The 16739-nt window shown below is 55.6% G+C and overlaps 2 protein-coding genes across 2 annotated transcripts; one reads left to right on the top strand and one right to left on the bottom strand.

Moving 5' to 3' along the window:
* The first annotated feature begins 4325 nt into the window (after nt 1-4325).
* On the top strand, nt 4326-6922 carry LOC101350097 (testis-specific serine/threonine-protein kinase 5-like). The gene is made up of 7 exons (XM_004387438.1): nt 4326-4529; nt 4705-4812; nt 4973-5175; nt 5265-5320; nt 5678-5810; nt 5891-6006; nt 6402-6922. The coding sequence occupies exons 1-7, from the start codon at nt 4326-4328 to the stop codon at nt 6920-6922; spliced, it is 1341 nt and encodes a 446-aa protein (XP_004387495.1).
* Nucleotides 6923-8302: 1380 nt separating this feature from the next.
* HGH1 (HGH1 homolog) lies at nt 8303-10276 on the bottom strand. The gene is made up of 6 exons (XM_004387437.1): nt 9363-10276; nt 9191-9291; nt 9007-9105; nt 8758-8849; nt 8552-8674; nt 8303-8482 (listed from the first exon to the last, which is right to left on the bottom strand). The coding sequence occupies exons 1-6, from the start codon at nt 10274-10276 to the stop codon at nt 8303-8305; spliced, it is 1509 nt and encodes a 502-aa protein (XP_004387494.1).
* Between the last annotated feature and the right edge of the window lie 6463 nt (nt 10277-16739).

The following is a 16739-nucleotide window of genomic DNA, read 5'->3' as shown; positions in this document are numbered from 1 at the left end:
TAGCCAACCGCAGCCCTGCGCGCGGCGGCACGGCCCCGCCCCCCGCTGTCCCTGCGCTCATTGGCCGGTGGCGCGTCCGTCTCCGGCTCCCGCCCGCCTACTGTCCCCCGGCGGGAGGGAGTGCGCATGCTCCGCCGCGACTCTGTCACGCCCCGCTGTCCCTTGACCTCCGTACCTTACTGTTGGCGCGAGAGCCGGGACCTGGGCACCACAGACCCGTGTGGGCGCGGCCGCCTACTACGCAGGCGCCGCCGCGGGCCCTCTTTTCTCTGCGCACTGCTCGCGCACTGGTCGCGCGGAGGCATTGCACTTGGGTGCCTGTCTCGCTCAGCTCCGTGTTCCCGGCCCGATCTGAGCACACACAGCTCCAGACTCGCCCCCTCACACACCGGGGACGTCACAGGGACGAGTCTAGACACACACGAGGGCACGGTCATGCCCTACATCTCTCACACATAAGCACACACGCTGAACACCCATCACACTGAACACCCCCACAGGTCCTGATGGCAGACCCTCGGCGCATAGGTACAGTGCAGAGCAGATACAGGCACACACACGTGCAGACACACACAGAGACACACATGCAGACACAGGCTCGCAGACACTCACAGGGTCACAGACAGACACACTCAGACACATGCGCACACAGAAAAGAAGCACACGTTCATTCTACCAACATACAATGGGACTCAAGATGAAAAGGTGGCTGCGTTCTGGATCTTAGAATCTGGAAAGGCAAATAATATGCAAACCCAAAATAAAACCGAACCCACTGCCGTCGAGTCTATTCCGGCTCATAGTGATCCTACAGGACGGAGTAGAACTACCGCATAGGGATTCCAAGGAGCAGCTGGTGGGTTAGGATGCCAACCTTTTGGTTAGCAGCCGAGCTCTTAACCACTGCGCCACCAGGACTCCAAATAATATGCAAGTAACCAATTAATAAAACAAATGACAGCTTGCACCAAGTCCTGTGAAGGGGTGCAGTGGGGGATGGGCAGACTTCTCCAGAGAAGCCCAGAGGAGGTGCCCTCGGGGCTGCTAAAGGAAGGTGGGAAGAAGGGTTGTGGGCAGACGCACCAGTCCCCGCAAAGGCCCCGAGGCTGGAGGTGCCTGAATGTGTTCACAGACCAAAAAAGAAAGGCAGAAATGAGTGGCATTCTGGAGGCTTTGCAGCAAGAGCCATTTGAGAAGACGGAAGTGGTCAGCTGCACTCCATTCACGGCCTGCCAAGTGTCTCTGCAGCTGGAAATCAAGTCGTCTTGCCGTGGGTGGGGTCCGTGGCCAGCAGTGGGCACCGTGCAGCGTACACCAGTCAGGATGGCAGTTGAAAGAACAGTGCAGGGGAGGATGTTCTTTTTCCATGGGGGACAGCCTTGAGCCTGTTTCTGTTGTTCAGATGGAGCCAACAGAGAAAGTGGGGTGCTTGGCAGACGGGAGCCTGGCCCAGGAACAGCTCCAGGAAGAGGAGCTGGCAGAGCCAGGTGGGAGGGGTTAACTAGAGGAAGTTGCCATGAGGGAAGCAAGAGGCCTTTTCCCAGCCTGCCCCTAGACGACCCACTCACCCGCCCAAAACCCTGCACTGGTCCCCACGTCCTCTTCCAATGCACCACGCCTCCCCACAGGGCTTGCAGAGCCGCCCCGGCCCTGCCACCTCCCGGCCCCAGCTGGACCTCCAGCCCCAGAAGCCATCTTCCACTGCTTGAGCACATGCTGGGCCCTGCACCTGTTGCCATTTTACCTTTATTACATGATTAACGCCCCTCTCCCTTACTCAGGATAACCTCTGTGAGGGCAAGGCCCAAGGCCCACGTCTGCTTTTTGTGCCCAAGTGCCCAGCATAGAGCCCGGGGGACAGGTACTCTGCATCTCGGAGGATGGGTGGATGAACTAGGGTGAAGACAAAAAGGGTAATAACAACTTTCAGAGGGAGGGAGGACAAGAGCTGATGACTATTCTGGGTCCTGCCTGCTGCCTCTCAGCTCGACATTGACTGTCGTCCAGCTGGCTGCCGGCACTGGTGGGAGCCAGGAAGGTGAAAGGAGGGGGCGTGGCTGGTGAATACAGGCCCCCAGGCTCAACGGCAGCCCCCAGTGGCACCACCACCCCTGGCTGGAGTCGAGTTCCCTTTTGCTGCCCCAGTTCCGGAGATGGCAGTGTCTTAGACTAACCTCAGCTTGTCCTTCATGCTTCTCCAGCCCTCCTAACACAGGAGTAACCGATCCCCGTATTACATTCCCTGTGCTTGAAATACCTGGAATGAGGTCTTTACTCTAACACAGGAGTAACCAATCCCCGTATCAAATCCCCTCTGCTTGAAATACCTGGAGTGGGTTCTTCTTCCTAACTTCTAGGTCAGCTTCCTTTCTATATTCCAGGCAATTCGCTAGACAAGTGCTATAGGTGAGATCAAGGAGCTAAGCTGAGCTGCCAGGTGTCGGAGTAGCTAATCAAGACAAGGCGCCCAAATGGAAGCAACAGCCAGGCCTTTAATAACTTACTATGAAAGTAGAAACAAGAGGGAAACCCAGAGAAAAGCATCAGTCAAGTCCCCGCCTCCAGGCATCTTCCTGCCCTGGGAGCTTTCAACAAAAGACTCCCGCAGGGTGGGGGTGGAGGGTTAGGCATGGAAGAGTACTGAGTACTGAGTAGAGTGGGCAAAAGTGTTTTCAAGGTTCCCTACTCCCCTGTACAGGAGTTTCAATAGAGGCGCCTGAGGAAGGCCTCTGCTGAAGCCGAAGACCCCGAATGAAGAGGCCTCCGGATGGAGGAGCCTGGGCTGGGAAAGCAGATATGGAAAAGAGCATGTGGTGGCCAGCAGGGGCCCCGAATCCTTGGCTGCAGCTCCCTCCAGAGATGCAGTGCACTGGCTACCCACCAAGTCTGCTTGGGGAGGGCAGCGTCCCCCTGAGGCCTGCCAGGCACAGCCTTGTAATTCCTGTGGTCACACCAGAAAGGTCACACGTAGGGTTTTGGCCACGAGCCACACTCCTCGGATGAGCGAGGGAATATCAAACACAAGCCCTGCTCTCAAGAAGCTGATGGTCCACCAGTTCAAGCCCATCGCTGCTGTGGCCTGTGCTGCAGAGGGTATGGCCACATCCATCCTGACTGCAGGGCAGGACAGGTCAGTCCCACAGGCACTCACAGAAGATCCTCCCAAGGGCCAGGCTCTCGTGGGACACCCCAGAAAGCCACACCCACCAGGTGGCTCCCGCCTTCCAGGCCCATGGCCACTGCCTTCTGGCTCAGAGCAGAGAATGGGCATCTCAAGTGGTGTTTGGATTTGAGATCTTGGACAGAAGCTGCGTGGCACAAGTGGGTCCACTGGGTGTGTTCCACCGACAGGAAGCTGCGCTGCTGTGGGGGCAGCTGTAGGTAACTCAGCAGCTCAGAAGGGTGCCTGCACACAGCAGGTGCTCTGTTAATGCTGCTGCTGCTCCTGGTGGTAACACTGCTCACAGAGGACTCTGGCGGCCAGAAGAAGGAGTGGTGTTGGCACCTCTCACCCGGGACTGGGGTGTTTGAGGTGAGCCCAGGCCTGAGGCTCTTGCTTGCCATGGGGTATGTGATCAAGTCCACAGAGAGCTTGGAGCTGCCAGCCTGGTAGGGAAGGCTTCCTGTGGCAGGGCCTTGACCTGGACCAGAAGCTTCCAGGCCCCAGCAGAGGAAGAACCAGAAGCCCCCCTCCTCGTGCCCTCTCCTGGCTCAGTCTCCATTACAGTCCCCCTACCCCAACCCCGCTGCTGCCCTAGCACCCTCTTAGAGGAGGGAGGGGGTGTGCTTAAAAGGGTTGCTGGGGCAAGTTGTCTCCTCTTTGTTTGAGTCGTGAAGTTTAAGGAAAAAGCCTTACTCTCCTTCCTCCCCTCCTGCCCCTACCCGGGTTCTTTGAAGGTCTTTTGTGGCCAGCCACTGAGGCTGCACTGGGGTCCTCCCCTTGAAGTGCGTTCTCACCCCACAGAGGGCAGGCTGTCCAGCGTGATGTGCTCAGGGCAGCAGGTCATGGGGCAGGAGAAACGCCTCTGAGGACACAATGCAGGAACAACTCTAGAACTCCCCCTTCTAGAACCTGCCCCAGCTTTCCCAGAGCCACCCTCCCCCCTGCCGGCCCACACTTTGTTAAACCTCCTGCCCTGAGCCCTCATCCCTGGCCAGTCCCTGCCCAGCCCCAGAGTCTCCAGAGCCTTGGCTGCTGCCTCGAAAAGGGCACAAGCCCCACCCGGCCCCTGCTGCCTGCTGCCCCTCTGGCACACGTGAGGCCTCAGCCATGCCTCTGCCAGCCCCTGCCATGGCCCTGTGGTGAGCTGGGCCTCCACGCCCCCATGAAGGGCAGCAGCAGGGCCAGGCTGGACCAGCCGGCCTTCATGGAGCAGGTGCGGGAGTGCCGGGACAAGGGCTACCTGCTCTCCTGCAAGAAGATTGGCTCGGGTGCCTTCTCCAAGGTCTACCTGGCCTATGCCACACACGAGCGGATACAGCACAACCCCAGGCTGTCCTCCGACCTGCGGGGCAAACACCACACCATGGTGAGGCCGCCCAACCCCCTGTGGGCTCCGCAGGGCAGGGACAGCAGCCAGCTCAGGCCCAGCCTGGCCCAGGCCACGGTTCCCAAACCCGCTCAGGCACCTCTAGTCTCCCACATCCTCCCCTACTCCCTCCCCAGTCCTGCTTCCTCCCTGACACGGGACCCTCCCCCTGCAGGTGGCCATCAAGATTGTCTCCACAGCGGAGGCCCCCATGGAGCTCTCCTGCAAGTTCCTGCCCCGTGAGATCTCATCCCTCAACGCTACCTACAAGCACCTGAACGTGGTGGGCAGATGCCCCAAGACAGCCCACACCCCCAACCACCCCACGCCTGCTGCCCACCCTAGGCCTGGCCCTCTTCTCCCCCACCCAGAACCTCTGTTGGGCCCTTTGGCCAGGGCCTGATCCTGTCCTGAGGTAACGGAAGCGGGCGGGGGTCTGGCAGGTACAGCTATACGAGACATACCGGAACGGCAAGCGCTCCTACCTGGTGCTGGAGCTGGCGGCCCGTGGGGACCTGCTGGAGCACATCAACACTGTGTCAGACCTCCGCGGCTACCCGGGGCTGGAGGAGGACGAGGCCCGCAGGCTGTTCCGGCAGCTGGTCAGCGCCGTGGCACACTGCCACAGCGCAGGCGTTGTGCACCGGTGAGGGCACTGCCCGACCTGCCCGCCCGCCCGCCCACATGGCGAGGCCGCAAAGCACCAGGCCCAGCCCCACCTCCCCTTCCATGCAGGGACCTAAAGTGTGAGAACATCCTGCTGGATGACCGAGGCCTCCTAAAACTGACTGGTGAGCGGGCGCCCTCAGCCCCCACCTGGCACCCACCCTTTACGCAAACTTCAAGTTCTGCAGGAGGACCGTACCCCACTGTCACCCTACCGGGCCCCAACCTCAGCCAGACTTTTGTCCCCATCCTGATCCTGGTCATCAACTCTCCCAGGAGGCCTACTCCCCACCCTCAACTACAGCCCAGCCTTACTTGCCAGCCCCACCTTCTCCCCCGACTAGCTCCCCCTTGCCCCAGCCACCCTCTTGCTGACACCCAGACACTCCTCCACATGCTACCACATGGCCCTGCCGTCCTTCTGAACCACTCTCCCTACACAGTGCTCCTCCTTTCCCCTCCTCTCACACCCTCCTCCCCAGACTTTGGCTTTGCCAACTGCACGGGGTTCAAGAACACACTGCTAAGCACCTTCTGTGGCTCAGTGGCCTACACGGCCCCAGAGATCCTCATGAGGAAGAAGTACAGCGGGGAACAAGCGGACCTGTGGAGCCTGTGAGTGCCACCCCAGAGCACCCGAATGGCCAGACCCTGGGAGGGGGGTGGGGCACGCCCTGAGGAGCCCGTGCCCCTAGAGGTGTCATCCTCTATGCCATGGTGACGGGGAAGCTGCCCTTCAAAGAGCGCCAGCCCCACCGCATGCTGCACCTGGCACGCCGAGGCCCCACCTTCCAACCCGGCCTGTCCCCAGGTGAGACCACCACCTGTGCCCCACCCAGAACCCAGCTCAGACCTGGGGGGTGAGCAGCAGGAGGGGCCTGGGCCGAGGAAGGGTCACCTTGCTGGGTGGGGTGGAGGGGAGTGGACTTGGCACCCCCTGCATAGCAGCTGCAGATGGGGAAGGTGGGCTGGGGAAGGAGGACCTGATTACTCTTAGCCCCACTTAGCTCAAACCCAAGCTCCGCCACGAGCCTAGCAGGACAGTCAACTGCCGCTGTGTGCCTCAGTTTCCCCACCGGGGCTGGAGGGGGTGGCCTGCAGGCTGTTCTGCCAGCTGGGATGACCCCTCAAAGCTGCCCGCACTATTGGCGGCGACAGACATGTGCGGACGTGGCAGCGAGGCGCAGCCGTGACCCTTGCCCACAGAGTGCCAGGACCTAATCCGCGGCCTGCTCCAGCTACGCCCGCACACACGCCTCGACCTGCAGCAGGTGGCGGCGCACCGCTGGATGCTGCCCGCCACGCACGCTCTCTTTCGCAACGTGCTGGGCACCGTGCCAGGTGCTGGCCAGGCCACGGGGACCCGATGGGTGGGCGAGCCCCCTGCGCCCCTCCTGACCCCGCAGCCGCGCATTGCAGAGAAACGGATGAAATGCAAGTTCCCAGCGGCCGCAGACGACGCAGAGCCCTGCACGGATTCGGAGCCCCCAGGGCCGCTCCTGCAGCAGCGGCGCCCCCAGCGGCCCGGCGCCCCCCACGAGTGCACCCCCAACCCGGCGCCTGTCTTCCGGGTGCCCAGGCTGCCCGAGGCCCACCTGAGACGAGGGGCGGCTTCCGCCGGGCTGGGGCTCCGGAGCTCGGGGGCGGTCAGTGCTTCCAGGCAGCTGCTCTCGCTGTGCTCTGTGTCTGCCGTCCCGGAAGGACCGAGGAATCACCCCGTCAACTGAGAAGCGGGGAGGGGCCGGCGCGGGGCGAGATAAAGTATTTATTCTGTCAAGAGCCCAGGGTATGGACGCCTCAGTGGGAGCGGCTTTGGGGCGTCACCGGAACCCTCCGCCGCCCCATAGAGGAAAACAGACCACCACGCGGGCCTAGAGCGCCAGAGCTTTAATGTGGGGGCTGAACTAAGGGAGTATGGAGGGAGCTGTCTGGCGCCCAGTTCTCCCGGCCAGCTTTGAGACTAAGGACTCGCAGTGGGGGCGTCGGGAAGGTCCCAGTAATGGGAAGCGGGGAAGACAAGCTACACTCTGGTACCAGCCTATGGGGTGCCCGAGGAGCCCGTTGGTGGGGAAGGGATAGCACTTAGGGGTCATGTGTCGGTGGCACTGAGTTGTGGCTCAGGAAGGCAGCAGAGTGGGGGAAGGGCCACTATAGCAGCCTGGGGCCTCAACGGCTGCAGAATTGGGGGATTCGAATGGAACCAAGGGCTCCACCGGAGCCCATGGTGGGATCCAAGGGAACAGAGGGTGGTTGGGGACAGGCTGGGGCAGGGGGAAAGACCACAGGCACATCAGAGAGGCTCAGCTGAGGCAGGCAGGGGGCTCTGGGGAGAGGGTCTGGAATGTCTTGAGCAGCTGAGGTTCAGGGAAGCTGACCAGGGAGAGGACCGAGAAGAGAGGAGAGAGAGGGGGCCAGTCCGTCAGCCTTAGACACAGGAGGACTTGGGAGCCGGCAGGGGCTGAGGGCAGGGCCCTGGGCACAGGTCCACCAGGGAGCTGGTGGTCACAAAGGGACGCAGCACCAGTGAGCACTGCAGGGACAGGCCACTGGGGAGCCAGTGCAGGCGTGGAAGGGCACGCAGCCCCAGGCAGACTCAGGACAGGATCCAGGTGGGGCTGGCACAGCAGGAAAGTCACTAGAGGTCCACCCTGAGGATGGGTATCAGGCAGGCAGAGCCTGGGGGGCCCAGGATGGACTCGGGGTGGGGCTGACAGGATGGGGTACTGCTTGTACCCAGGCCCCTGCAGTGCCCTCAACATGGGGAGGCTCCAACTGTCCTCCCCAGGGCCTGCATATTTTTCTGTCCGGGCCTCCACTGACCGTCCCCTCACTACCCCACTCCACGTGGAAGCAGCTGAGAGCCTGGTGCTCCTCTGAGACCATACCTTCTGCTGGTGGCCACAGGGCACAGAACTGGAAGGTACCCTCAGTCCCCCCAGTGTTTACTGGACACTCGCCATAGAGCCAGGAGGCTGGAGTCCTCAGCTCAGACCTGGAGCCTAAATGTAGCTCCGCCTCTGAGCAGGACATAGTCTTCGTTCCAGGGGTCCGGAGAGGCCTGTGGGGAGGCGAAGGTGGGCCTGGAGGGGGTGGCGGCTGCAGAGGCCTCAGGGCGCTGCAGGCTCCTCTCGCTGGGGCTCTGGTGCCAGCTGTTGCGCCTGCCGCTCCTGCTCACACTGCTCCTGCTCCTGACGGTCCAGCTGCTGCAGCTGCCGCTCCACGTCCCCCGGCACCTGCACCTCCAGCAGGTTTTCCATGCCATGCTCCGGCTCATCCCCAATAAGCACCTGCCGGAGAGGAAGCAGATGAGCAGCTGGCTGGTGTGGGCACCGCCTCCCGCCCAGCGCCGCACCCACCTGGATGAGCTTCTCACAGGCCACCCGAACAGTGGGCTCTGCCTCCCAGCTGTGCAGCTCTCGAAGGACCAGGTAGGCTCCCTGGTCCCGCACCTGCCGCCGACCTGGTGCCGTGGCTGTCAGCTAGGAAGGAGTGTGAGTCACCCAGAGGTGAGAGTGAGCACGTGGGTGAGGGGTGGCATTATCGTCGCAGGACCCCCGCTCACCAACATGATGGCTTCAATGAGCATCTTGCGGATGTCAGCATCGGGCTCTCGCTCCTTGTCTGGAGGCAGGTACTGCAGGTCGACAGGCAGCCCTAGGGGCAGGTGTGAGAGGCACTGGTTCCTGGGCTGGGCCCTGCCTTGTATACCCAGTTGTGCTCAGCAGAAGTCACTGCTAGGAGTCATTAGGACCCCGGGTCTGGCCACACCCCTCTGCTGAGCCCACCCTGAGGCTCCACCCAAGCCACTCACGCTCCATCTCCTCCTCGGAGAAGTCCTCTGGCCCGGCCAGGGGCAGTAGCAAGAACGGGAGAATGTCCACCTCGGAACCGAGCAACCACTCGTGGTGTCCTGGGGGAAAAGCAGGGATGGGCGGTGTCTAGAGCAGCGGCAGAGGCCAGCCCCAACCCCCGGCAACGCCCCCAGCACCACTCACGGTGCTCGAAGCAGCAGTTCCGCAGCGTCCCCACCACTCCGCCCCTGCGCACGGAGGAGTCTGGGTACTGGGTAAGAGGCAGCAGCCGCTGGACCACGCACCTGGAGAGAGGCCGCTCAGTTCCGGCCGGCTTACTTCCAGCCCCCCACCCGTCGGCCGTCCAGAGCTTCACCTGTCTGGGTCCAGTAAGAAGGCACGCGCCGCTGGCCGCTGGCTGAGGTTGGAGAGCAGCGGCCCCAGGTAATGCAGGGGCGCACAGGCGTTGTAGCCGGGCGTGCACAGCGCGCGCACCAGGCGCTCCAGGACTGACTCCCTCGGCTCCGCGGCCGCGAGCACCGCCATCACAGCGGCACAAGACGCCGGCTCGCGGCTGAGGTTGGCTAGCGCGGCGGCCGCCTCGTCCGCCCAGGGCCACTGTGGATCCAACGCGCGGCCCAGCAGGCGGGCAGGCAGGCCGGGATCGACCGCCAACAGCGGTTCGTGCAGGCCCCGGTCGGCCGCCAGGTTTACCAGCGCGCGGGCGGCATCGCAGGCTGGGGCCGGGATCGGAGCTGCCGCCAGTTCGGCCAGCGCCCGCAGCAGCGCCGCCTGCCCTGCTAGCAGCGCTCGGCCTGGCCCGGAGCCGGTCAGCGCCAGCACATGCCGCGCCGCCTCCGCCTGCAGGTCTGCCCGCGCCCCCGGCGTCAAGAAGGGTAGCAGTTCCGCCGCCTCCGCCTCGGCGCCGGCCTCCAGGATGGGCGAGCCTGTGGGCGCGCTGCCGTCCTCCGCTCCTCCCGGCGCGCTAGTGCCCGCCATCTCCTCCTCCATGCCACTGGCCCTGGGCAAACCTGCTTGCCGCCCGCGGGTCAGCGCCAAGTGCCGCCACGTGGGCCTCGGCCCCGCCCACCAAGGACGCGGACTGCCGCAGTGGCCAATCCGAGACCGCGGGCTCTGCGCACGGGGCGGGGCGACGCCGAGGCCCGGAGGATTGTGGGAGTCGGCTCTCTGCCGGAAGTCGCAGGGTTCCGAAGATCGGTAAGGAGGTCCGTACTGTCCGAGGACCGCCCCCTCCCCAGATTCCCGGCCCACCGTTACTGCATTCTCCATATCACCCCGGGGACGTACTGGTGTTATGCAGATCCAACTCCATGGTCCTAATTTAGAAGGTCCAGAACCTCCCCTGCACGCCTTCCTTGGCCTGCACATCAGGCCCGCGTGGTTTGGCCCGGGCACGTCTCCATACGCGCCAGGGGAGGCTCAGTGCCCGCCCAGCCCAGGTCACAATGTGTTTCCTCCGCTTAGCTGACCCGTGGTTGACTGGTCAGTGGCCTCTGAGGTGCTTGAGAGTCTTAGGGTCTGCACTCCAGTTCCTTACCCAGACCTGACACACGGAGGCAGCGCACATCTGGTCAGTGGATGACTGAATTAGGGTTTGGCCCGCGGGTCCTCCTGGAGAGAAGGCCCTGTGCCTGTCTTCTGAGCCGTGGCAGCACCAGGACTTTGGTGCCAAGCCACTAGGGAACTGGGCAGCACCGGACGCAGAGTGAGGACTGAGGAGGCAGCTTTGAGTAGGCTTCTGGACATCTACGAGGAGGTTGTTTTAGGGCATTTGTCAGGACTTCTTCAGTTGCGAGTGACAAAAACCCCACTCAAAGTGGCTTGCACAGAAAGGAAAATCAGTAATGCACCCATATAACCAGGAGGTCCACAGGGGTATCCGGCTTCAGGCATTGCTGGATCCAGGAGCTCTGTCAAGCTCTAGGCTGTCTACCCTACAGCTCTCTCCCCTTCTTTCACCCCAGCTTCTCAGTAGTTCCATAGCACTTTTCCCCTGCTGCTGGTGGATTTTCTCAGCACAGCTGGACCTTCCTTGCAGAAGATGGTTACTGTCCCCCCAACATCTGGAGATCTGCCCTAAGGAGGGACTCCCCTCAGTTCTTCTTGTCCTTCACTGGGTCAGCCACTGTAGGTGGAGCAACCACATTCTAGAAACACCTGGACTCGGGAAGGGGAGAGGGAGGGCAAAGGAAGGCATTCATTCACTCCCTCAACAAACTTTTTTTTGGCACCTGCCAGATGCTGGGCTTGTAGCTCAGGACACAGAGGGCAAGACAGAAGAGATCTCTGCATCTTCCCAGATCATACCAAGTTCTTTCCCGCCTCAGAACTTTTGCATTTGCTGTCTGCTCTGCCTAGAATGCTCTTCCTCCAGCTGTGCACAAGGCTGGTGACTTCTTAACGCCCCCCACCCCCGCCACATGACTGCTCAGTTTGCGTCCTCCTCCAGTGTAACAGTACCCAACTGTTTTGAAGAATTATCTATATGTGATCAAAATTGACAACAGCAATTTGAAAGGATAAATGAAAAGATTGGGGGGGCAGTGAGATTGTGTCAGTGATGGTGAAATAGTTTGAAAGAGTTTGTTGAGAAAGGTACGACTTAAAGAATGTTACCAATGCCACTGAATTGTACATGTAGAAATTGTTGAAGTGGTGTATGTTTTGTTGTGTATATTTTCGCCACACACACACACACAAAGATCACCATGTGCAGAGGACCCCACACGTCTGTCAGTTTGTCCTACTCTGGTGGCTTGGGTGTTGCTGTGATGCTGGAAGCTGTGCCACCGGTGTTTCAAATACCAGCAGGGTTACCCATGGTGGACAGATTTTAGCAGAGCTTCTAGACTAAAGCAGACTAAGAAGGACCTGGCGGTCTACTTCTGAAAAACTGACCAGTGAAAACTTTATGAATAGCAGCTGAACACTGTCTCATATAGTGCAAGGAGATGAGCCCTTCACTCAAAATATGACTGGGGAAGAGCTCCCTCCTCAAAGTAGAGTTGACCTTAATGACATGGATGGAGTCAAGCTTTCGGGACCATTTGCTGATGTGGCACAATTCAAAAGGAGAAGAAACAGTTGCAAACATCCATTAATAACAGGAACGCGGAATGTATGAATCTAAGAAAATTGGAAATCATCAAAAATGAAGTGGAATGCGTAAACATCGATATCCTACACGTTAGTGAGCTGAAATGGACTGGTATTGGCCATTTTGAATCTGACAATCATACGGTCTACTATGCCGGGAATGACAAATTGAAGAGGATTGGCGTTGCGTTCATTGTCAAAAGGAAATTTTCAGTAGCTATCCTCAAGTACAACACTGTCAGTGATAGGATAATATCCATATGCCTGCAAAGAAGACCAGTTAATACGACTATTATTCAAATTTACGCACCAACCACTAATGCCAAAGATGAGGAAATTGAAGATTTTTACCAACTTCTGCAGTCTGAAATTGACGAAAGATGCAATCAAGATGCATGGATAATTATTGGTGATTGGAATGCAAAAGCTGGAAACGAAGAAGGAACAGCAGTTGGAAAACATGGCCTTGGTGATAGAAACGATGCCAGAGATAGCATGATAGAATTTTGCAAGACCAATGACTTCTTCACTGCAAATACCTTTTCTCACCAACATAAATGGCAACTATACAGGTGGACCTCACCAGATGGAATACACAGAAATCAAATCGACTATATCTGTGGAAAGAAACAATGAAGAAGTTCAATATCATCAGTCAGAACAAGGCCAGGAGCCAACTGTGGAACAGACCATCAATTGCTCAGATGCAAGTTCAAACTGAAGCTGGAGAAAATTAGAACAAGTCCACAAGAACCAAAGTGCGACCTTGAGTATATTCCATCTGAATTTAGAGATCATTTTCTTGAATAGATTTGACTTATTAAACACTAATGACCGAAGAGCAGTCGAGTTGTGGAATGACATCAAGGACATCACACATGAAGAAAGCAAGAGATCATTAAAAAAAGGGGAAAGAAAGAAAAGACCAAAATGAATGTCAGAAGAGACTCTGAAACTTGCTCTTGAACATTGAGTAGCTAAAGTGAAGGGAAGAAATGACGAAGTAAAAGAGCTGAACGGAAGATTTCAAAAAGTGGCTGGAGAAGACGAAGTATTATAATGAAATGTGCAAAGACCTGAAGTTAGAACACCGAAAGGGAAGAACACGCTCAGCATTTCTCAAGCTGAAAAAACTGAAGAGAAAATTAAAGCCTTGAGTTGCAATACTGAGGGATTCTATGGGGAAAATATTAAAAATTGCTGGAAGCAACAAAAGAACATGAAAGGAATACACAGTCACTGTACTAAAAAGAATTGGTGGACTTTCATCCATTTTGGGAGGTAGCATATGATCAAGAACCAATGGTACTGAAGGAAGAAGTCCAAGTTGGTGAAAAACAAGGTTTCAGGAATTGATGGAATACCAATTGAGATGTTTCAACACATGGATGCAGCACTGGAAGGGCTCACTTCTCTGGGCCAAGAAATTTGGAAGACAGCTACCTGGCCAACCAGCTGGAAGAGATCCATATTTGTGCCCATTCCAAAGAAAAGTGATCCATTAGAATGCAGAAATTATCGAACAATGTCACACACAAGTAAAATTTTGCTGAAGATCATTCAAAAGCAGTTGCAGCAGTACATCGACATTCAAGCCAGATTCAGAAGAGGATGTGGAACGAGGGATATCATTACTGATGTCTGATGGATCTTGGCTGAAAACAAAGAATACCAGAAAGATGTTTCCCTGTGTTTTATTGACTCTGCAAAGGCATTCGAATGTTGGATTATAACAAATTATGGATAACATGGTGAAGAATGGGAATTCCAGAACATTTAATTGTGCTCATGAGGAACCTGTACATAGACCAAGAGGCAGCTATGGGACTAGAACAAGAGGATACTGCGTGGTTTAAAATCAGGAGAGGTGTGAGTCAGGGTTGTATCACCATACTTATTCAATCTGTATGCTGAGCAAATAATCAGAAGCTGGACTATATGAAGAAGAACAGGGCATCAGGATTGGAGGAAGACTCATTAACAACCTGCAATATGCAGGTAACACAGCCTTGCTTGCTGAAAGTGGAGAGGACTTGAAGCGCTTATTGATGTAAATCAAAGACTACAGCCTTCAGTATGGATTACACCTTAACATAAAGAAAACAAAAATACAGCTGGACCAATAAGCAACATCATGATAAATGGAGAAAAGATTGAAGTTATCAAGGATTTCATTTTACTTAGATCCACAATCAATGCCCTTGGAAGCAGCAGTCAGGAAATCAAACAACATATTGCATTGGGCAAATCTGCTGTAAAAGATTTCTTTAAAGTGTTAAAAAGCAAATGTATCACTTTAAGGAGTAAGGTGCGCCTGACCCAAGCCTTGGTGTCTTCAATCGCCTCATATGCATGTGAAAGCTGGACAATGAATAAGGAAGGACGAAGAAGAATTGACGCCTTTCAATTATTGTGTTGGCGAAGATATTGAATATACCATAGACTGCCAGAAGAATGAACAAATCTGTCTTGGAAGAAGTACAACAAGAATGCTCCTTAGAAAAGAGCATGGCAAGGCTTCATCTCACGCACTTCGGACACGTTGTTAGGAGGGACCGGTCCCTGAAGAAGGACATCATGCTTGGTAAAGTAGAGGGTCAGTGAAAAAGAGGAAGACCCTCAATGAGATGGATTGACACTGTGGCTGCTACAATGGGCTGAAATATAACAACAATTGGGAGGATGGCGCAGAACCTACAGTATTTAGTTCAGTTGTACGTAGGGTCACTCTGAGTCAGAACCAACTTGATAGCCCCTAACAACAACAACAACACCCAGAGGAAGATTTATGGACACTAATAAAATTTAAGTTTCAAGGCCCCTCACTTCCATGGGTCCCTTTCAAAGTCCTGAGAGCAGCCCTAGCAAAGTTTTCACATGACCCTACAGTTTTGCAAAATTTGCAAAAGTAGAATGTAGCAAACATGGGTGCCAAGCCCCCTAGGACAGGTATGATAAAAAAGGCAGATAATAAAAAGTGTTGGTGAGGATGTAGAGAAACTAGAACCCTCAAAGATTGCTGGTAGGAATGTAAAATGGTACAGCCACTGTGGAAAACAGTGTCCTCAAAAAGTTAAACACAGAATTCACCATATGACCAAGCAATTCCACTCCTAGGTATATACACAAGAGAATTCAAAACAGATATTCAACAAAAACTTGTACACAAGAAGTCAGCGCAACTGGACTAAAGCAAAGCTAAGAAGTTTCCCAAATACAACCAAACACTTCAAGGGACAGAGTAGCAGGGGCAGGGGTCTGGAGACCATGGTTTCAAGGGATATCTAGGTCAATTGGCATAACAAAGTTTATTAAGAAAATGTTCTGCATCCTACTTTGGTGAGTGGCGTCTGGGGTCTTAACAGCTAGCGAGCGGCCATCTAAGATGCATCAACTGATCCCAACCATCTGGAGTAAAGGAGAATGAATAACACCAAAAACACAAGGAAAGTATTAGCCCAAGAGGTAGAAAGGGCCACATAAACCAGAGACTTCATCAGCCTGAGACCAGAAGAACTAGATGGTGCCCAGCTACCACCAATGACCGCCCTGACAGGCAACACAACAGACGGTCCCTGATGGAGCAGGAGAAAAGTTCATTGCAGAACTCAAATTCTGGTAAAAAGACCAGACTTAATGGTTTGATTGAGACTGGAGGGACACCAGAAAACATGGACCCCGGACTCTCTGTTAGCCTAAAACTAAAACCATTCCTGAGGCCAACTCTTCAGACAAAGATTAGACTGGACTATGGGGCATAAAATGGTACTTGTGAAGAGTGTGCTTCTTAGCTCAAGTAGCTACATGAGACTAAATGCGCAGCTCCTGTCCAGAGGTGAGAAGAGAAGGCAGAGAAGGTGAGGAGCTGGTTGAATGGACACGGGAAATCCGGGGTGGAAAGGAGGAGTGTGGTGTCACAGTTTAGGGAGAGCAACTAGGGTCACATAACAATGTCTGTATAAATTTTTGTATGAAAGACTAACTTGAATTGTAAACTTTCGCTTAAAGTACAAAAAAAAAAATCCTTATGCACAAATGTTCAAAGCAGCATATTCATAATAGCCAAAAAGTGGAAACAACCCAAGTGTCTATCAGCTGATAAACAAATGTGGTATATGGATACATTGGAATATTATTAGTTTTCATAGAGTTGATTCCAACTCATGGTGACCTCGTGTGCAGAGTAGAACTGCTCCATAGGGTTCTCAAGGCTGTGACCTTTTGGAAGCACATTGCCAGGCCTGTCTTCCGGCATTTCTGGGTGGGTTCAAACTGCCAATCTTTTGGCTAGTAGTCAAGTGGTTAGCTGCCACCCAGGCACCCAATGAAATATTATTCAGCCATAAAAATGAATGAAGTTCTGATACATGCTACAACAGATGAACCTTGAAAACACTATGGAAGGTGGAAAAAGCCAGACACAAAAGGCACCTACCGTCTAGTCCATTTATAAGAAATGTCCAGAACAGGCCAATCCATAGACAGAAAGATTCATGGTTGCCTGGGCCTGGAAGGTGAGGGGGTGGGGAGTGACTGTTAATGGGTACAGGGTTTCTTTTTTGGGGTGATGGAAACATTCTAAAATTAGATTGTGGTGATGGTTGCACAATTGTGAATATACTAATAACCACTGAAT

This window comes from Trichechus manatus, unplaced genomic scaffold (genome assembly GCF_000243295.1).
Source record: "Trichechus manatus latirostris isolate Lorelei unplaced genomic scaffold, TriManLat1.0 scaffold00185, whole genome shotgun sequence".
NCBI lineage: Eukaryota > Metazoa > Chordata > Mammalia > Sirenia > Trichechidae > Trichechus > Trichechus manatus.
The sequence above is the reverse complement of the archived record's forward strand: the minus strand, read 5'-3'. Positions and strand labels throughout refer to the sequence as shown.

Bases quoted from the DNA above. Each gene is read 5' to 3' on its own strand.
- HGH1 (XM_004387437.1), bottom strand. From the start codon at position 10,276: ATGGAGAATGCAGTAACGGTGGGCCGGGAATCTGGGGAGGGGGCGGTC. The intron at 9,106-9,190 runs GTGAGTGGTGCT...CTTTTCCCCCAG, and splicing joins GAACTGCTGCTTCGAGCACC to GACACCACGAGTGGTTGCTC. The intron at 8,675-8,757 runs GTGAGCGGGGGT...ACTCCTTCCTAG, and splicing joins TCATTGAAGCCATCATGTTG to CTGACAGCCACGGCACCAGG.
- LOC101350097 (XM_004387438.1), top strand. From the start codon at position 4,326: ATGAAGGGCAGCAGCAGGGCCAGGCTGGACCAGCCGGCCTTCATGGAG. The intron at 4,530-4,704 runs GTGAGGCCGCCC...CTCCCCCTGCAG, and splicing joins GGGGCAAACACCACACCATG to GTGGCCATCAAGATTGTCTC. The intron at 5,321-5,677 runs GTGAGCGGGCGC...CCTCCTCCCCAG, and splicing joins AGGCCTCCTAAAACTGACTG to ACTTTGGCTTTGCCAACTGC.